Here is a 19,174-nt window from a genome sequence, read left to right as displayed (position 1 = left end):
CAGTTTCTTTATATTGTTCTTTAATTTAATTTTAACTAATATTTGTTCGGGTAGTGTGTCAAATGTGGATGTATTTGCGTGTCGCAGCGGTATTGTGTGTTGGATGGTGTCCGTGATCGTCCGTGTCAGATGTGTCACAGCCTCGTCTATGTCTGTATTGGTCTCTATGGGTATCGTGTGTCGTATATTGTCTGTGATAATGTCTCTAAAAAGTGGCCAGTTGGCTCTGGAATAATCTAAAATGTTGCGTTCTGGAGTACGGTCGATGTCGAGTCTGTCAGAGATAGTCATAAAAACAGGGTTATGGTCAGAGTTGAAAAGTGTTCTAGTTATGGGTTCGGATGTTATGTGAAGATTTTTTGTCAAGGCCAGATCGATCGTGCTGTGATGGTACGTCTGTACGGTGGCGTATCTGGTCGGCGTGTCAGGATAGTGTAGTTGTGCGTCCGTGGTGTTGTGTTCCGTCACATATTCGTAGAGTCGGATTCCGTTCGCGTGGTTGTAGTTGCAGTTCCAGGAAGTATGTTGCGCGTTAAAGTCTCCTGCCATTAAGACGTGTGTATTTGGGTCAAATAGGTTTTGTAGGTCCGTCAGTTGCAGTCCGCTTGCCGGGATGTAAATCGATATTATAGTCACTTTTTGACTATATTTTGTTATTTTAGAACCGCCCGCTGTCAGGTTTGGCACTTGCTCGTGTCTGATATTAGACTTGATCAATATCGCAGTGCCTCCCCATCCGCGTGAGTTTGTCGGTCTGTCGTTCTGTATACTTTGTAGTTGTTGACGTAAAGTATGTCCGTAGGTTTAAGGTGTGTCTCGTTAATTAGTACAATGTCCAAGTCATATTTTGTTATGGTCTGTTTCAGTTCGTCTACGTTGTTTTTGAGTCCGTTGGAGTTGAAGTACATTATGTGTATGTCGCGTGCGTGATTTATGGGCATGCCGTTAAAAAGTTAAGTATGGTTGTGTATTTGTCATTGTAAGTCATATTTGTGTTCAATGTCTTTGTCAATTTATAAAGCTCACTGAAAATTTGTCTTACCTCGGGATCCGCGAATAACTTCCTGATCTCACCCATAACAGTAAATAGTCCCTCCGGTGTACTCAGGTCTGGATCGGTCTGGCTGGTGGTAGGCCAGATTTGTGAGGATGCTGGCCGGATCGGTTCTGGTGTTGGCTGGATCTTCGGCGATGGATACTGGGAGGCCGGCTGTGTTCGTGGTGATGATGGTACCGGGAGTTCAGGAAACGCAGATCTGCTGTTACGGCCATCGTTGGTGGGTTGTGAGGCTGACGAGAAGCTCCTCGTCAGCGGCGCAGGTGTTGGCGCTGGCTTGTATGCTGGATTTCTCTTAAGCGCATCTTCGTCTCTTTTTGCTCTATAGTTGATTAGAGCTGGGCATTTAGAATAGTTAGCCGGGTGGTTTTCTTGGCAGTTCACGCATTTTGGATCCTCGGTTGGTGGCTTCGTGCACACTCCCGGTGGGTGCATCATGGGGAATTTTATGCATCTATATCGCATGTCGCACGTGTACGAGGTATGGCCAAAATTTAAGCACTCGTGGCACTGGATGGTCTTGTTTAGTGGTCTGTAACTCTCCCATTTAAACATGTGTCCTTCTATATGATTTATTTCTTTCAGTTTGGCCAGAATGTAAAAGCATTAAAAGGGATATTTATTAATTGTCCAAGCAGTACTGCACAGCGTGCGTTTTAAGTTGTGCGTCCGTGGTGTTGTGTTCCGTCAGATATTCGTAGAGTCGGATTCCGTTCCGTTCCGTTATCTTTTTGTGTTAAAGTGGCGGGAAAGAGAAAAATTATTTAAAGTCATCAAATTTATAAAATTTGTCAATAACAGCCAAATCTTATAATAAACACAATATAAACTAATGCAGAACTACACATTTTAACATAAAAAAGAAAACCGTTTGTCTACATTCGTGGTAGCGTCCACACTGTACATACGAGTACAAACATTTTTTTGATGTACCGACAAGTTGCGGAACATTGTTCGCCATGTTTGTTTGTGTTCGTTGTGGCGCCACACTATGCTCGTTGACGTTCGTTGTGGTACGCCACACTATGCTCGTTGACGTACGTTGTGGGAACGGGCAAGCTCATAAAAATGTCAGTGAGTGCGCCGTGAATTCTCGTGGTGGCGAAAAAGTGCAACAAGATGCCCAAGCAAGATGGCGTTTGACAGGTTTTATTCAAACTTATGTGCCCGTGTTAAGTATGCTATAGATCCTAAATGAGATCTTTAACTTCGATGTTAATTAGTTGCAGCTCATAATGTATATTGTATTATTAATGCCACAATAATAAGTAATATTGCTATAGAATTTGCATAATTTTTATGTACTTCTTAAAGAAGATATTAATTCAAATTTAATATGATTTTCCTGTTAATGGAATGTATTTAAAACTAAAAGTTACTTTACAAATGTAATTTAACACTAATATTAAAGTGTACCACTTAACAGTTGACCAATAATGATAGTTTCTCAAGAAAAATCCAACTGCAATTTATAAAAATAACTTTAAAACAAATCTAGCAAAAAACAACAGTTCTGTAATATTTGTAATGCAAAAAAAATGGAAATAAATAACAAATATTAGAAAACACACTAAAATAAATAATTTCATTAAATATAATTATATACAATATAATGTTGATAATATTATTATAAACACAATGAAACTTTTGTTGAAATCCGTCATGATTTCAAAATTGATTTAACGGCCTCATCCAACCCTGTATCCAAATTAGAGGTTCGATGTACATTCTGCTGTGATTTTTGATACTTTTTATTATTGGATGCTTGATGATCTCTTGATTCTAATGAGCATGATTCTGATCCCATTACAAATTGACATGTAGTATCCGCACTCTGAAGATTTAAAATGCTGTCTATAGCAGATTGCACTTGCGCATTTATATCCTCATCAAAATTCGAATTTAGATTATTTTCAATATGATCTAAACCAAGTAAATCCCTCTCTAAATCATGCAAAATATTTTTCTTTGGCTTCTGATAACTGTTGTCAGGTTTTATTTTCTTAGAGTCAGTAGTAGATACTTCTCCATTCCACAAGCGCTTAGTATTATCGCATTGATAACTTGTGCTAATATTTTCAGGTTCAACTTTCCTGCAATCATCATAAATTAAACACTGCCTTTTTGGAAAATTTACCTCTCCATTCCATGGGCGTTTTGGTGAACTTGCAGAAGATCCAATTAAAAAATTCTTGTTAATATTCCTATCGCTTTGCAAAGTTAATGATGCATCACAAGATTCCACAACTTTTTCTATATTTGCCTGGTTAGTACCACTAAATAATGCTTCAAGTTTTGTTTCAACACTCATACCGGCAAATAGTTTTGAATCTTCTTTAAAAATATCTTCAATTTTTGATTGCGCTGATGCATTATTTTCAACATATGAAGCACTTTTATTACTTATATCATAAAACATATTACTTTTATATTGAAAAATATCATTCATTTGCATATCAAGAGAATCTAGAGGTTTCTTTATAGACTTTTTCTCATCAATGTATCCTAATTCTTTCTGTATACAAAACCATTCATCATAAGGTTCTGATTTACTGTCCTCTTTAATCTTAGTTTCTTCAATTAATTTTATTGTTTGAGTTTGAGCCACAAAATCTGTTGATTCTGATACAACTTCATTTTTATTATCAAATTTTGAAATCTTTTCACATTTTTTCAAAATAAAACTTGGCATGATTTCTGATTCTATATCAAAAGAATCAACATTTTCATTTTTCACAGCAACTGTATCTTTATAGCTAGCTGCATCAGATGTGCTGCTTTCTACTTCAGTTTTTATAATATTGATATCTATAGATTTCTCACTTTCATAAATCTGTGTATTTTTACGATTGAAAGATTCTTTTGTATCATGATTCAGGTTTTGTTTTAATTTTGCTGTTTCAACAATGTTGCAAGCTGTTACACCCTTTCGAAGACGTTCAATTTCACGTTGTTCTTCAGCCACAAACATTCTATCTATCATCATCAGTTCTGATGTTGGTGCACATCTCTGGACAAGTACAAATAAAATTAATTATTATATATTACTAATACATATATTTATTTATATGACTCACCATTGATTGCTTCATTAAAAGTTGTTGATATTTATTAATCATTCCTTGAAATTTATTTAAAAAATGTCGTCCTCTTAATTCAAATATTTCTTCTGAAACATCAGATTCAGATTCATCTGGGGTGTTTAGGCAATGATATCTAGAAGAAACAGTATTTAGTAAATATTACTATTAACTATTGAGGCTAAATACCATTTTATTCACCTAATAAGACGTTTGCATGAGTCTGACTTTGATATAAATTTTGTGTGGACATCTGGATTAATTGCACCTGCTTGGTCAACTGACAGTTGTTGTTCAAATCTATAAATGTTTTGACATACATTATAAAAATAAATAAAATTTTGAATATTTTAATATTAAAAAATGTTCAAATGCATCATATCAATATTATAATTTAGTAATTTAGGAAATTTATTTTCATACTTACAGACTGGATCTGTTAATAGGTTGTTTCATTAAACGCATATTACTAGATTGTTGATCCATTTTTTGATTTGTACTACACATAGTATTACTAGGTTGAACCACCATCTGAAAGTTTAGTTTGAAAATTAGAAATTCCTAATCAAATTTGGTTAAATATCATTTATAAAGAAAATGGTCCATATTATGTAATAAAGAAAATAGTAATCAGTTATAATAGTAAATAGTAATCAGACAGCAATCTAAATTTTAACTGATAAATATAGAATTATAAAAATTGTATAGCTATAGTATTAAATGTATTCCAATAAAAAAAAACTTCATACCTGCATTGTGTAAGACGTGTTACTTATTTTGTTGGAATTGTTTTTGAAATTATCTTGAATTGAATTTTGACTTGCATTGGTTTTTGTTTGTATTATTGCTGTGGTAGATGGTGCAGTAACATTGGCTTCTGTAGTTTTTGGAAACTTTATCTCAGAGGTTTTATTATTCTTTATTTCCTTCTTAATTACATTTGCATTGTTTAAGTTACATTCAGCTTGCAACAAGGGAAGGCTTTGTACAGCTTGAACAGGCTTGATGTTATTATCCGGCATTTGAAAATTAGCATGTTGGCCTGGTATGGTAGGAATCACTTTACCAGTAGCTAATATTTTTTGCTGTTCTAAGAATAAATTCTGTAGTTCCATGTGAATTTCAGCATCACTCAAACTTAAATTAGGTTGAATTATTGCAGTGGCAGTATTGGAAGCTGTGTCCAGCACAGGTATGCAAAGATTTGCTAATGAGTTTTTATTCTGCAGTTTGGCAGATAATGCTTGAATTTGTAGTTGAACGCTTTTAAGTAATTGCTGTTTCTGTGGTGTTAATTGTATTGTTTGAATTCGAGGAACAAAGTTAGGAGAATTCTGTGTAACTCCGTCTGATAGTAATGGTATAAGCCTGGGCATACTAGTAGAACTTGTATTTTGTTTCAAAGCTTCTGTAGACTTTACAACATTTTGAACACTAACATTGGCTAAAGGAGGAACTTGATTCGTATGGGGATTACAATTATTTACTACTCCTACTTTTGGTGAGATCATATTTTCTGCATTACCAGCTTGTACATTCCTATTATTAATATTAATACTTGGTACATGTAGTGATGATTTACAAGTGCTCTTATTATTATTTTTATACTCATCAGTCTTTGATAAAGAAATTTCCTTGTTTGTACTGTCATCATATGTTGCAATATTCTGCGTTTGATTTATCGCCGATGAATTATTGCTACTAACAATACCTGTGATGTCATTAAAATGAATCTGTCCTTGAATCAAACATTGTGCAAGTTGTTCAGCATTGATTCCTGCGGGAACAATAAGCAGCTGTTCAGTAGGGGTCAAAGCCAATGTGGTGAGCTTTGGATTTAACTTAGTAATTTGATCAGTGGCAGTATTCAATGAAAATAACTGTTGATTAGGTCCTATTTTTGGTAATTCTATTAGTTTTGTCACTGGTGTCAGAAGTGCTTTAGTAGCATTATCGGAGTATTCTGAGCTTACAATAGAATGTTGTACGGGATTAGGTTTAGTTTTATTTAATTCAGCTTCTTGAAAGTACTGCCTTTGATGTAGTACATTCTGTGATTGTGATGTAACAATTTGATGATTTTCCATCATTGGTTGTTTGTTAGCTTTTGGGGTTGCTATGGGAGTAACTGAATTTACACAATTGGTGATCGGCTTCTGCTTGAATTCATCATTATTTACATTAGATAATGCACTAAGAAATACAGGATGTGTTTGGGTTAATGTCAAATTAGTATTAGAAGTTCCAGAGGTACTTGAAATCAGATTGCGTAACAAAACTTGAGTTTGAAGATCAGGCGCGGAAGATCTGTTGTCTTGCCTCAAAACAATTCTGCCATCTTCAGAGAGAGTTAAACTTAAACCGCCAACAAATCCATCAGATGCTGCAGATAACCCGATTAAAGAGTCAGATCTTGCAAAAGTATTTTGTGTCGACATTTGCCTAGTTATATAAGAATTTACCAGTTTATTAACCGATGAATTTATACTATTGTCAACAATGGGCATAATTTGAATATGATTTTCTACGTTTCTATTTATTAAATTTTCACTATTTTTTACTGACACAGGTATATTAACCTGTGAAATTTGAATATTTCCAATTTGACTAGGAATATTAGCATGGACATTAATTCCATCTATTTCATTATTTCTTATTTCTAATGCATCAGGACTTTTAATAGGCTGAAATTTAGTAGATTTGCTTTTAGTACAAGCAGAATTTTTGCTTGCAGCCTGAGAAAATCCCATGAGATGATTTTGTATTTCGTTGATTTGGCTTTGAATTGTAGGTACACCAACCGAGCTATTTAGAGAATTATTAGTAAAGTTTGATGCGCTCATTGCTAGGCTCATTGCAGTTGTTTCATTTATCTTAGGTAGATTTGCTATGCTTAAATCATCATTAGATGCTTCACAATCTTTTGCAGATTCAGAGATATTACTTGAAACATTAGGAAGAGAAATTTTATATGGTTCGGAGCTATCATTATTTTGAATCATAATCATACATGGAAATTTATTTGGTTTTGTGTTGCTGTGAGTTGATGTTAAACTGGGTATTGGATTGTTACAGTTTAAATTTTCTTCAGATTGATTTTGCGGCATTGCAATGATCATGGGTACATCATCTGTTCCTTTTAATGTATAAGTAGAATCTGTATCCTGTGTAGCAACAGTCGCCTGTGGAGCCATTTGAACGATCACCTGTTGCTCATTGGCAATATTTGCTGTTATATTTGAAATACTACTATCTAAGAAATTCATATCGTCATCTTCAATTATTCCTGAAAGCTTCATTAAATTAGTCAGATCTAACTTTCCTTTGGTCTTTTTACTTTTTTTAGCTTTCTTGGTTTTGACAGTTGTCTTTACTTCAGTAACATCTACAGCAGATTTTTCAGTTTCAATCACCTTTTTCCCTTCAGTTGAATGTTCAGAATCAATCATCGTTCCAACTTTGCTAACAGAAGCAGTTGACACTACAACATTCTGTTGCATTACAGTCGGAACAGTAATAATGTTAGACAAATTACTAGCTGCTTTGCTGGATTGTATTTCTATATTATTATATTGCAAATCATTAACATTCGTAGAAATTTGGCTCAAACCAGCGAGATTTGCTTGAAACTGAGCTGGAATTTGACTAATAAATTGTCCATTTAAACCATTTGGCATTTGTATGTGTGCTAAATTACCATTCAACTGAATATTTTGAAGTTGAGCTTGTAAATTTGTATTACTAATTGAAGAAACATTTTGACTGATGATATGACTGTTGAGTAATTGCCGTTGAGGTTGCTGAACAGGCTGGCTCTTAATTTGTTGTTGTGCAATGTTGGCTTGATTATTGTGCTGCAAGCTAATGTTTTGTTGCATGTTCTGCTGAGACGATACTATAAATGTGGGGGCAGCAATTTGCATACCATTCAGTATTCTTAACAATTGTTGAGGCTGCAATTGTAAATTATAAAATTAGTGAAAGAATTGTTAATACAATTGTCTGGAATAATCAAACTAAAACTGCCATAAAAAAGATTTACAATGAAAAAAAAAATTGATGATTTTTTAAGAAAAAAAAAAAAATGCAGAATTCAATCTGTAAATATAACTGCAATTCTTATATTTGATTTTCATTAGGAATAATTTGATTTGGTTAATTAGTTTCGCATTATTTAGTTGTTAATAATATTTGAAACAAATATAAAAAAAACAATTTAAATTAAAATTTTTTGGATCTTTTTTCTATCTTTGTATTTGCACTTTTGTTTTAATGAAAATAATGAAAGAAAATACTACCTGATGTATCTGAGGTTGTTGTCTTGCATTATGAATTAGTAGCCCGGGAGTGTTGGAAGCAACAGGAGGCCTTAAAATTAGTTGTACTCCTTGAGTTGAGTTCTGTTGAACTAACACAGGCATCTGAAATAAATTGAAACAATTTTGAGTATTATAGAAAAATACATAAAATACCATAGTTATTGATTTCAATAGTTTAGAACTTCATTTTTATAGGGATTTGTGATCAAAATACAATTTGAGTTATAAGTTTGTTCAGATTCAGATGTGTAAAGACATAATTCTATCACAATTTGTAGTGTCGTAGCTTTATCATTAAATAAATAAATAAATAAATAAATATACATATATATATATATATATATATATATATATATATAATATATATATGAAACTTAAATATGTAATGGTACCTGATTTAGAAGTAATGGCTGATTATTGATGTTTCCTGGAAGGATAATTTGACTATTGGTCTGCTGACCATTATTATTTGCCTTAGTTACTTTTGTCTGAGTATTGGATGCACTAGGCTGAATAGCATTCATAGGCTTAGGTAGAATTTGTTGTGGTTTTTGTTTAGTGCCAGCCAATACGTTTTGAGATTGTGTAGTATTAGGAACTAAAAATAACATACACTACTGTACATAAAGTGAATGATATAAATTGATGAATAATATACATATCCATATATTAAAAATATCTTTTAATTCACAATAAAAAATTTTGCTTTCTTGATCAAAGATTTTTAAATTAAAAAGTGCACCACACAAGTCAACAAACTATATTATAAAATGTAATGTGATATAAAACATTTAGCATACCTATCATCTGTTGCCTAGATTCAATAATTTGTGAACCTTGAATTATTTGCACAAGCTGATTGCTTGCATTAACTTGCATCGGAACTTGTTGAAACGCCTATAAATTAGGATATATGTATATATATATATATATATATATATATATATATATATATATATGTAGTTTTACTACATCCAGTAAATAAAAACAACAGCTCATTAATATTTATATACAAGTACACAGTATGCAACAATTAATATAAACTTCTAATTGTATTATGATAATTCTAGCTCAACAAAATTCATAACTCTATGCTCTCTTGCAACTAATACCTGTTGAACCATGGGTTGCGTAGCTGAAGACTGCACTTGTAAATGATTGCTAGGGCTTGCCGTGGAGCTTCTAGCTTGAGAATTTGGACTTGTCGTCTTAGCAACATTCTTAACCGTATGGACATTATTGCAGCTAATTTGCTGGTAGGAAGGTTTTGCAGATTTTGTTACAACACGTTTGATACTCTTGCCCTTATTCACATTTCCTGCATGTATATTCAGCGGAAAATTGTTAGAACCAACAATTGTTGCAGTAGGAATTTCAAGAGAGCCTAAGGCAGAAAAATTTTGAGACACATGACTAGGACTTGGGCTAGGACTGGGAGGTATCGATGGAGATGGACTGGGCGTCATGTAATGTGCAGGTGAACGCAAAGGACTTGTTAGAGTAGGTACTGGAGATCTAAGCAATACTGGACTGGGGCCAGGAGACCTCATAATAATGTTGTTGCTTGTGATTTGTCCTTGTCGTAAATAAACTCCTTGTCCCATGGAGCTCACCAGCGACATCTGACCAACCACATTTAGAGAGCTCTGGCTTGACATACTGTAACTGCCAGATACAAGACTTGAATTTTGTGTACCAGACATAAGCATGGCACCACTAGCATTAATATGTGGACTATTTTGCGCCAATGGATTTGGTTGCCCATTGAAATTGGACATGATGCTTTGATACTAATTAATTGTGCTTGTACATTCATCAACTATTTTCAGTTGTTAAGTACCCTAAAATAATAACATGTCCAATAATCACTTCATTTAATAAAAAAAAGTTAATATTTGAATATTACATACCTGATCAAGCATAAAATTAGTATTAACCTTCGACACTCTGTACAAGAATTCGTTTTATACAAAATCATATGCATAATATTTAGCTTGTACATAAATATTATACTACATGTATTTTATAGCAATCCCAAGAAGTTTTAAGTTACTTAATCATATGAATTTAGATATAACAACTAACAAAAATCCTTATAGCCGGAAAAATGAAGTTTGAATCTTTCTACACTTTTATTGCAGGTCTATCACATTTAAGTGCACCATTTGCGATACACACACAAACATTCAACACAATAACAACATATCACTATATAAATTAAAATTGCGTAGATTATGTTACATATAGCAATTATAAATACGCTTAATACGACAGTTTATATTGTACATTTATAAGTCCATAAACATTTACCACACATTTTGTTAAGTTGAACTCAGGAAACGCAATATTTTAAAGAGTATTATTTGTGGAATGTGTCTTTAATAGTGATATTCATAATTCGCGTATTTAATTAACCATATTCTTCTATATTCGATGTATTTTCGAGCACCTGCTCCGTTAAAGATTGTAAAACTGCGACAAATTTTATATTCATGCTGCTGCTGGAATCCATCTCTACACAATTAGGTTTTTCACAAACTTACGAAAAGTATCCGATGGGTTCGTTCGTTATTGATAGTTCTAACCCATGATATGTTACTTTGACAGGCTTAAACATTCTAAATACTTAGAAATAGGTTATACAATTATGAATATATAGTAGCCATTGACGAAGTTACTGAGAACTTCGAGATGAAATCAACAATTTCATATTTCACATATTTTACTTTTGCACATAACTTATTCATTGCATGCGTTACAAGTACTATTATACACTTATATTATTCCAGTGTTTTAAAAAGTTTACTTAATACGGAAGCAACTGCCATTAAATCACTCATTTAAGGGTACATCACATCAAAAATAAAAAGCCATAAAACGGATGCGAGGTAGCAAATTAATAATTGAACTGCTACAATGCCTTTGTATCATGTTCGATTTAATGAACTTTCATTGAAAAACGATCGTTGACACAAAGCAATTTTTGTGTCAACTACAATGTACAGTTCGCAATCGTGTTTATGGACGCCATACTATTTGGGTAGCTACGATTTACTACGATCATAGACAGACTTTACGGTTTACGGGACCGATCATCGCAACTCGATGTTGGCTGCACTGATTCAACATAGTCATAGTCAAGTTCAGAACCTTTTGCTTTATATACAAGTTAAAGTTAACGATGGCAATGGGCAAAATTTGTTTCGTTGTGTTATTGGTGTTATTCAACAACTCACAAATAATTTTAATTGACTTTTTGATTTTATATTATATAAAATATATAATTAAGTATTTATGAATTTTGTAATATTAAATTACAAAGTATGTACTTGTTTTAATTATAAATAGTAATTTATTAAAATCAATGTTGATTAAGAATTTCAAATATTTATTACATGTCGCATACAAGGGCAATTAAAATAATCTAAATTTTTAGTCTTGTAAATTTAGTTTAATGAATTACAATTTTTGTTTAAATTTGCAATCTAAAAATATTTTTCACGTTGCAATAAAAATGATTACGTTTTTATATTGTTTATTTAGTACATTTTATCGTGCACAATCCAGTGATCGAGGCGTAGTGGTTGGGTGATCTGGTTCGCAACCACAAAGTATCGGGTTCAAGTCTGCGTTTCGGACAACCTGACACAATGTAGTAATAATATCCATTTTACCGTAAAAATATATATCAAAAACATGTTTCAATTATTGAAAATAGTTTTCGTTCAGTACTGCGATTGGAAATCTCTCAACGTTTCCTGATTCGCTCTGAAGTTTAATTCAACTCATAGACCTGTCCGTGGCAGAACACCGATCAATAAATAATAAAAAAATACATATAAGTTATTGTTTTTTTGTGAAAATGTTATAATAAAAAAAAATATTAGAAGAATTTTAAACAATTTTTTTTAACAAGTGTTTATTGTTTATTATTCAATTTATATGTTTTAAATATAAATGTCGACCTTATCCATATGCATTTCCTGTTTTAGTGTTTAAGATATTGTTTTGGTCTATGAACTATAGGTGCTCATGCGCACAATTTAAAATTCGCAAACATCTACCCCCATCAAAACATAATCAATACGTAGTAGGTAACAACGCGAATTGGACCAAATTCATGCATTAGTTTGGGTTGTATTATTACTGAGTCGCGGTTGGCGATTAAAACGCATTTCGCAAACATATTTAATAAAAGTGATGTTGGTTTTTATTTCTATTGCAAATAGATAACATAAAATGACGGACACGGCAGGTTATAATTCTATTGATGATAGTAAGTTATTTATTTTCCCGTTTAATTAGAATTGCATGTGCGCCGTCGATGTTTAGATTTTATAGTAAGAAAAGTGTGGTGAAAATATTTAAGCGTTACTCGTAAAACTGTATATTCAACACGTTCACGCCGGCATGGGCCATCGGTGACCCGCATTTCGAAGGCAATAACCACGCGCCGCCTCATGGAAAAACATGCCAAAATTGGCCCCGACGTGATGTGTTAATCTAAGAGGATTTGGAGGTTTTGTGGACCCTCGTTCCCCCTTGGTCAAAAAACCCCTCCTTCCCCGCCAAACATCACGTGTATTTTTAGTTAAGAGAAAAAAACTAAATTTTTGATTTTTTTTGAGAATATTTGGATTTAAACAAAAACACGTAAAAATAACCATGTGATATCTTGCTATACCCCCCCCCCACGTGATATTTTATGATTTTTTTTATCAACCACCCCCTACCTCTTTCCGTAAATCCTTACATGATTAATGACACTCCCTAACAACATTTATAACTCAACAACGTATTTCTTTTTTTTTATTATGATTTTATTGGCTTCCTTTTATTATACAATTAGCCATTTACAATACATTTTAACTCAATATTTTCTATATAATTTTAAATATACATATTTATATTTTAATTTTTGATCTAACTAAAAATTCATATATTACTCTATAGCTATTCTTATTACAAATTAATAGATCAAGTTAAACGGTTTGATAATATCTAAATTTCTATATATGTAATTTAACATTCTTCTTCTGTTTTCTTCATATTTTTTACATTCCAGAATAATATGTTCCAGAGTACCTTCTTCCTCTCCACATTCACATTTATCTGAATTTATCACTTTTATTCTATGCAGGTGTTTTGCATAGCTTCCGTGTTTTGTTCTTATCCTACTGATGGTGACAATAAAACCTCTTTCTTCATTTTTAAACTCTTCGAACCATGGTTTAAACGATTAACAGTCATTATATAATTTGTAATGCCTTCCTTTTCTTTGCGATGTTTCTCTTCATACTTCTTTCCATCTCTCCTCTGATTTAATTTTAATTTTTTTAATAATGTCACCATATAAGCATTTATTATATTCTTGTCCGCTTACACTTGCTATTTTTGCCAGTTCATCTGCCTTTTCGTTTCCTTCCACACCTATATGACCTTGTACCCATCCAATATTAATCTTATTTCCAATACCTGTAATTATCTCTATATCATTTAATATTTCAAAATATATTTTTTCTTCCAATTCTATTGTATTCATAAACTTCTCTAACTTATTTACACAACTTAAACTATCTGTTAAAATCATAGTTTTTTTTATACTTTTTCATTTTAGCTATTCTGACCGCCTCACGAATAGCTATTAATTCTGCCGAATAAATAGAAATAAACTCAGGGAGTTTATAACATATGGGTATTTCTTCCTTTTCATTCCATATTGCACATCCAACTCTATGTGAAATATTATTTCTCGAACCATCCGTATATAAAATCATACTATCAAGTCCTTCGTTTTCTATCCACTTTTTATACTCTTTTTTAACTACAATCGTTCTTTTATTATAATACAATTTTTCATAATATGGATGAACTCCATGGACTACATTAAATTTCCTAAAATCTTTTAAAAATTTAAAACTGCTTAAAATGTCTGGTACTTTTTTGTTTCTCCAATATGTGCTCCTGTCTAAACCCTTCCATAATTCCACCAGTTTGTAATTCATCACAGACTCATTATTTATTATGTTTTTCAAAATATATTTATCACATAAGAATTTTCGTCTTATTTCGAATGGCATTTCTCCACTTTCTAATAATAATACATTCAACAACGTATTTCATTCTTCAACCTTTTCTACTAGGCTGTCCCCCTATGGGGACAACGTAAGTCTGTCCGTCTGTCTCCTGTAGTTTTACTCAGTTCGTATTCATCGATGACCGTCGATGAGCAACCCGCGGGCTTCATGCGGCCCCTTAAATATTTTTCTGCGGTACGCCAAGCATTTCTAAATAAAATTCAGTATTTATTTCATCAACTTTCTTCCAACAATAAACTAGTGGGGCGCATGGCATCGTGCCTTAAGGCAATTGCTGGAAAAAAATTTACTTTGAAAAAAATTATATTTATGAGAAACTATAAAATTTTGACAAAAATTTACCTTTTTTGAAAAAAAGACTTTTTGAAAAAAAAAATGTTTTCTTTATTACCCTACGGGAAGTTAATTAATTATATTGTATTATGTTCCTGTTGCATTAATGTAGGAAATAATTACCTTTTCAATTTAGTATTTTTATATTATAACGATTAGTAAATTATTAATAAGTGCCACCCGTATAAATCTATATAGTGATCAGACAGTATTTTTTTAAAAAAAAGACAGAGACATATAAAAACGATCACACTTTTCTGTTAAATGATAAAAAACAACTGTCACGACGCAAATTAATTATTTGGCCTATTGGAAACTGATTTAAACTTTAACATACTGCAGAAAATAAATTTAGATATTATTGTAAATATCCGTTCTTTAATTTCCTCAAATTCATATCAAACAAATTGCATAGCATATACAATAATATCAAGTTCACAGCAGGTATGTTTTCGTCAGAATGCGGACCGAGGTGTTGAGCTTTTTTTAACCTTCAGTCGGTCGCAGTGGTCTGGCCAGATTTTTTTCGACTTCAATTCGAAAAACAATATACTTCTAGTAATTCTATCGACTTGAAATTTATTGACTTTTCCTGAAATTTCATTAGCTGTCGATCAATGAAAAATCAAGACGAAAAAATGTACAGAAGGATAATTATAACGATATTAACTTTTTTATACTTCGAACGGTCGGAGTGGTCTGTCTAGAGACCATCGTCATTTTGTATGAAATATGATGCGTTTATATATGTAAACCCGTCTTTTGTCTTTTTTCTGGTATTTTCTATTCAAACTGCGTTTTATATATTTTTTGCTATGTGTTGTAATGAAAATTCCTTGAAAACTTATCAAACTTATTGGTTATCGCAAACATTGAAAATCGGACGAATCGAAATGTGCATATTATCAACAATTTTTCTACCCGTACTGCGTTCGAATCGATTTTTGGCAAACTTGTAGCCGTAAGTATGCAGTTCAATTGAAATTATATTTTCACTTTGAGTTTTACAGCTCATTTCAAAGGCGACGCACCTCATTTCGTTTTCATTTTCGAAGAAGAATAAATATTGTTTTCCATTGATATAAAACAGAAACATAATCAAAAAACAACGATTTTTTTATATTCCACGATTTGTTTTTTGAAATATTTTTATAAGAGGTAAGCTCAACACATGCAAAAGACAGTAAGAAAAAGAAAAAATCAAAACTATAAATATTTACTACTGATAATCGTTAATATATAAGACACCAAAAACTCATTTATTCAATATAAATGCATGTGAAATGAATGGTGGTCTGGCCAGACCACTGCGATAGTCCGAAGGTAAATAAATATCCGACCGACGGAGGGTTAAATCAGTGCCGAGTGGTGAGGGTTAATTTTAGATTTTTAAAAGATGCTATACTCAGTTTCATGTCAAAATTATGCAACTAAGACTTAATATTATTAATTTAAAGTAAAAAGTAAACTATATATAGATAAGGTGAAACTGAAAAACTGTATGAAATAAATATGGCAATATATTAAATCAGACTAAGTCGATTAAGTAACGATAGTTATCATTTCCTTCTAATAATATAGCCACGTTTTTTTCTAGGCGATATGTCAAGCTCAATTGATGAGCTTCGCATGCGGTTACACGCAATGCGCGAATTGGCGGAAAAACGCTGCGGCAGCGGCAACGCCAACTCCGGCGGAAATAACGACGAAGGCTTATGGAGAACCCAATATCGTCGAAATGGGGGCCTTATAGATGGTAGTTTTCTGAGCATGGTCTTTGGGGGCGCACTCGTTGTAATACTCAGCGTCAGCGTTTACGCATTTTATAATCTTTATCATGCGATATTGAAGAAATTTCCATCGCCACATACTGAACTATAAGATGTTAGAAACTTCTTATACTTACAATCGGGTAAGTAATGATTTATAAATTAATATTGTTTATTGTATACATGTCTTCTGATCGTAACCTAAAATTTTATTTGTTTTTAGGGAATGAAAATTGGAATAATGGCTTTGTTAAAGTGTAAGCCAAAAGCGCGTTTTGTAATACTTATAGTAATGGGACGTTGGTTAGTTAAACAACTTATATTTCTTACCAGGAAAAATGATTGCTTTTTATGGTCATACTGAAGTTATAATATATTATACGTCGTTATAATAAATATTTATATTTATTGATAATGATTATTTGAATTTATATAATTTTTTATATAAAATAATAGGTTTATAGTTTGGCTAGGAAAAACATTATTACACATTGTATCAAATCCATTGGCAAAAACTGGACTGTGTAACAGATGCTGTGGTCAAAAATGAATAAACAACATATATAAATAATTGTTAAATATTTATTTCTTTATTGGATAGATATTATTTCTTTGCTGTATGTGCTGTGGTTGAATCTAGTAAGTGTAAGTAAGTAAAGAAACATTAATTTTAATTTAGATGTACTAATTAAACACTATCGAATTCTATGACGAGCGATAATAATTTAAATAATTCTTTACATTAAAATAAGCAGTACTAATAACTAAAATTCAAAACCAGCTGATCATATTTTTGGGGTCAAGTACAAATAGTCTTAATGGTTACACAGATCGGCAATTTCGAAAGTCCGATTTTCTTCGCGTCAGGTAGTATTATATATTTTTTCTGCAATATATGGCAGTATTATTATCAAATATATATATATATATATATATATATATATATATATTTTATAAACATTTTCAAAAATTGTCATAAATTTTCTTTATTCTATTAGTAATGATATTAGATAATTTTTTAATATATATTTTCTATCAGGAAAAGGGATTATATTAAAGAAACAAATATTTGATAGTCTTATATAATATTACTATAATTATCAGTTTAAAATATAATTCATTTTCAATTTAATTATATATCAAAATTTAAATAGTTTTAAATACTTAATATACATATATATATATTATAATATCTTATCTATACATGATACTAAAGTCTAAATTAAAATAAGATTCTTACAAATGCGATGTTAAATTAAATTTATTATGTGCTATGAGTTATTAAACTAATATATTTATCAATTAGTACCACTGTACCAAGTTCATTTAAAATTTTAGTCCATTTCACTAATCACGGGTGACGATGCCGCCCACAATGTTTCTAAGTGATTTTCTTGATTTAGTGTTTAAAATTGCGAAGAAACTATACACGTTGAATATCGTGCAACCAGTCGGTTTTATGTTTATCCTATAAAATAAATTATAGGTAGTATCGTCATTTACATCAGACTATAATAGTGATTTCATATGATATACATGCTTTAATTTATTAAGATTTGAACAATAACTTCATAATCCTGGATTCTTGAAAACTACTATCTTCATTCGCTCAAATTTATGTCATTGTGATCACGCACATGCAATTAGGATTAATAGCAATACTATTTCACTAGATTCATGCAGTATTGAAAATGTTCTTTACTCAAAAAATGCATTGTTAGTAATTTGGTAATAAAAATTGTTACTTAACAAATTAATCGCCATGTCAGTCATATGTGTCTGACACTAACAAGAAGAAGTTCTACATGAGCCGTGACTATAATACATCAAGAAACCAGTGGTGTATGGCATTGTGCCTCAAGGCAAATTGTTGAAACTTCCCGTGCCAAAAATTAATTTTTTTAAAAAAGATTAATTTTTTTTAAACTTTGAAAAAAAAATTAATTTCTGAGAAATTTTAAATTTTTGAAAAAAATTGAATTTTTAGAATAAATGTTTTTTTTTTTTCAATATTTTGGCAATTTTGAACTTTTTTCAATGCAATCGTACTGCTTTAGCTGCATAGAGACGAACTATCAAAGCGCGTAAACGCCGCTAACGATGTTACGGAACCCATAGAAATGTAAACAAAATTGATACATATTATTAAAATCTCTATAAAATATCTGATAATTTGATGTGCATATGTCTAGTGATCATTTTTGACCGCCAAATGGCATTTTTTTACTTTTTTCATTAGATCTCCGAAACCGCTAAACCTGCCTTCCCAAAAATTTAATCAGTTCTTCATCTTGTGAATACTAGTAAAATGTTTCTTAAATTATTGAAATCGGACGCTCCGTTCTCTTAAAACTGAGTTACCGTTTTTGGCACGTTTTGCCCCGTATCTTCGGAACGGCTAGACCTGGCTCTGCCAAAAACTAATCAGCCGTCTCCTTATCAATACGAATCAAATGTTTTTAAATTATTGAAATCGGTTGATCCCTTTCCCAAAATCGTCGACGAAAATTTGTAACCG

General features: G+C 31.7%; 3 protein-coding genes across 3 annotated transcripts in view; 1 reads left to right on the top strand and 2 right to left on the bottom strand.

The window, feature by feature from the left end:
• Positions 1 to 2,717: 2,717 nt before the first annotated feature.
• On the bottom strand, positions 2,718 to 10,297 carry LOC113376133. Its single transcript, XM_026616056.1, has 9 exons — positions 9,569 to 10,297; positions 9,257 to 9,353; positions 8,849 to 9,054; positions 8,436 to 8,558; positions 4,887 to 8,090; positions 4,565 to 4,668; positions 4,339 to 4,437; positions 4,135 to 4,273; positions 2,718 to 4,067 (listed from the first exon to the last, which is right to left on the bottom strand). The coding sequence occupies exons 1-9, from the start codon at positions 10,232 to 10,234 to the stop codon at positions 2,718 to 2,720; spliced, it is 5,988 nt and encodes a 1,995-aa protein (XP_026471841.1). The 5' UTR covers positions 10,235 to 10,297.
• A 2,266-nt stretch (positions 10,298 to 12,563) lies between these two features.
• On the top strand, positions 12,564 to 16,991 carry LOC113378286. The gene is made up of 3 exons (XM_026618812.1): positions 12,564 to 12,732; positions 16,485 to 16,799; positions 16,880 to 16,991. Exons 1-2 carry the CDS (start codon positions 12,696 to 12,698, stop codon positions 16,766 to 16,768), a joined length of 321 nt encoding a protein of 106 aa, XP_026474597.1. The 5' UTR covers positions 12,564 to 12,695; the 3' UTR covers positions 16,769 to 16,799; positions 16,880 to 16,991.
• A 942-nt stretch (positions 16,992 to 17,933) lies between these two features.
• LOC113376132 (collagen alpha chain CG42342-like) overlaps positions 17,934 to 19,174 on the bottom strand; it is an 81,996-nt gene continuing 80,755 nt past the window's right edge. The window contains exon 22 of the mRNA XM_026616055.1: positions 17,934 to 18,124. Coding sequence (XP_026471840.1) covers positions 18,080 to 18,124 — 45 coding nt within the window. The 3' untranslated portion in view covers positions 17,934 to 18,079. The remainder of the gene's footprint in view (positions 18,125 to 19,174) is intronic.

Source organism: Ctenocephalides felis, unplaced genomic scaffold (genome assembly GCF_003426905.1).
Source record: "Ctenocephalides felis isolate EL2017-DRISC unplaced genomic scaffold, ASM342690v1 CF-g0.4_SCAFFOLD_01886, whole genome shotgun sequence".
In the NCBI taxonomy this organism is placed as follows: domain Eukaryota; kingdom Metazoa; phylum Arthropoda; class Insecta; order Siphonaptera; family Pulicidae; genus Ctenocephalides; species Ctenocephalides felis.
The sequence above is the reverse complement of the archived record's forward strand: the minus strand, read 5'-3'. Positions and strand labels throughout refer to the sequence as shown.

What these genes read in the sequence shown, in the direction of transcription:
- LOC113376133 (XM_026616056.1), bottom strand. Translation starts at nt 10,234, where the DNA reads ATGTCCAATTTCAATGGGCAACCAAATCCATTGGCGCAAAATAGTCCA. An exon ending in CGCAACCCATGGTTCAACAG is followed by an intron (nt 9,354 to 9,568) that starts GTATTAGTTGCA and finishes CCTAATTTATAG; the next exon opens with GCGTTTCAACAAGTTCCGAT. An exon ending in AGCCATTACTTCTAAATCAG is followed by an intron (nt 8,559 to 8,848) that starts GTACCATTACAT and finishes AATTTATTTCAG; the next exon opens with ATGCCTGTGTTAGTTCAACA.
- LOC113378286 (XM_026618812.1), top strand. Translation starts at nt 12,696, where the DNA reads ATGACGGACACGGCAGGTTATAATTCTATTGATGATA. An exon ending in TTATAATTCTATTGATGATA is followed by an intron (nt 12,733 to 16,484) that starts GTAAGTTATTTA and finishes GTTTTTTTCTAG; the next exon opens with GCGATATGTCAAGCTCAATT.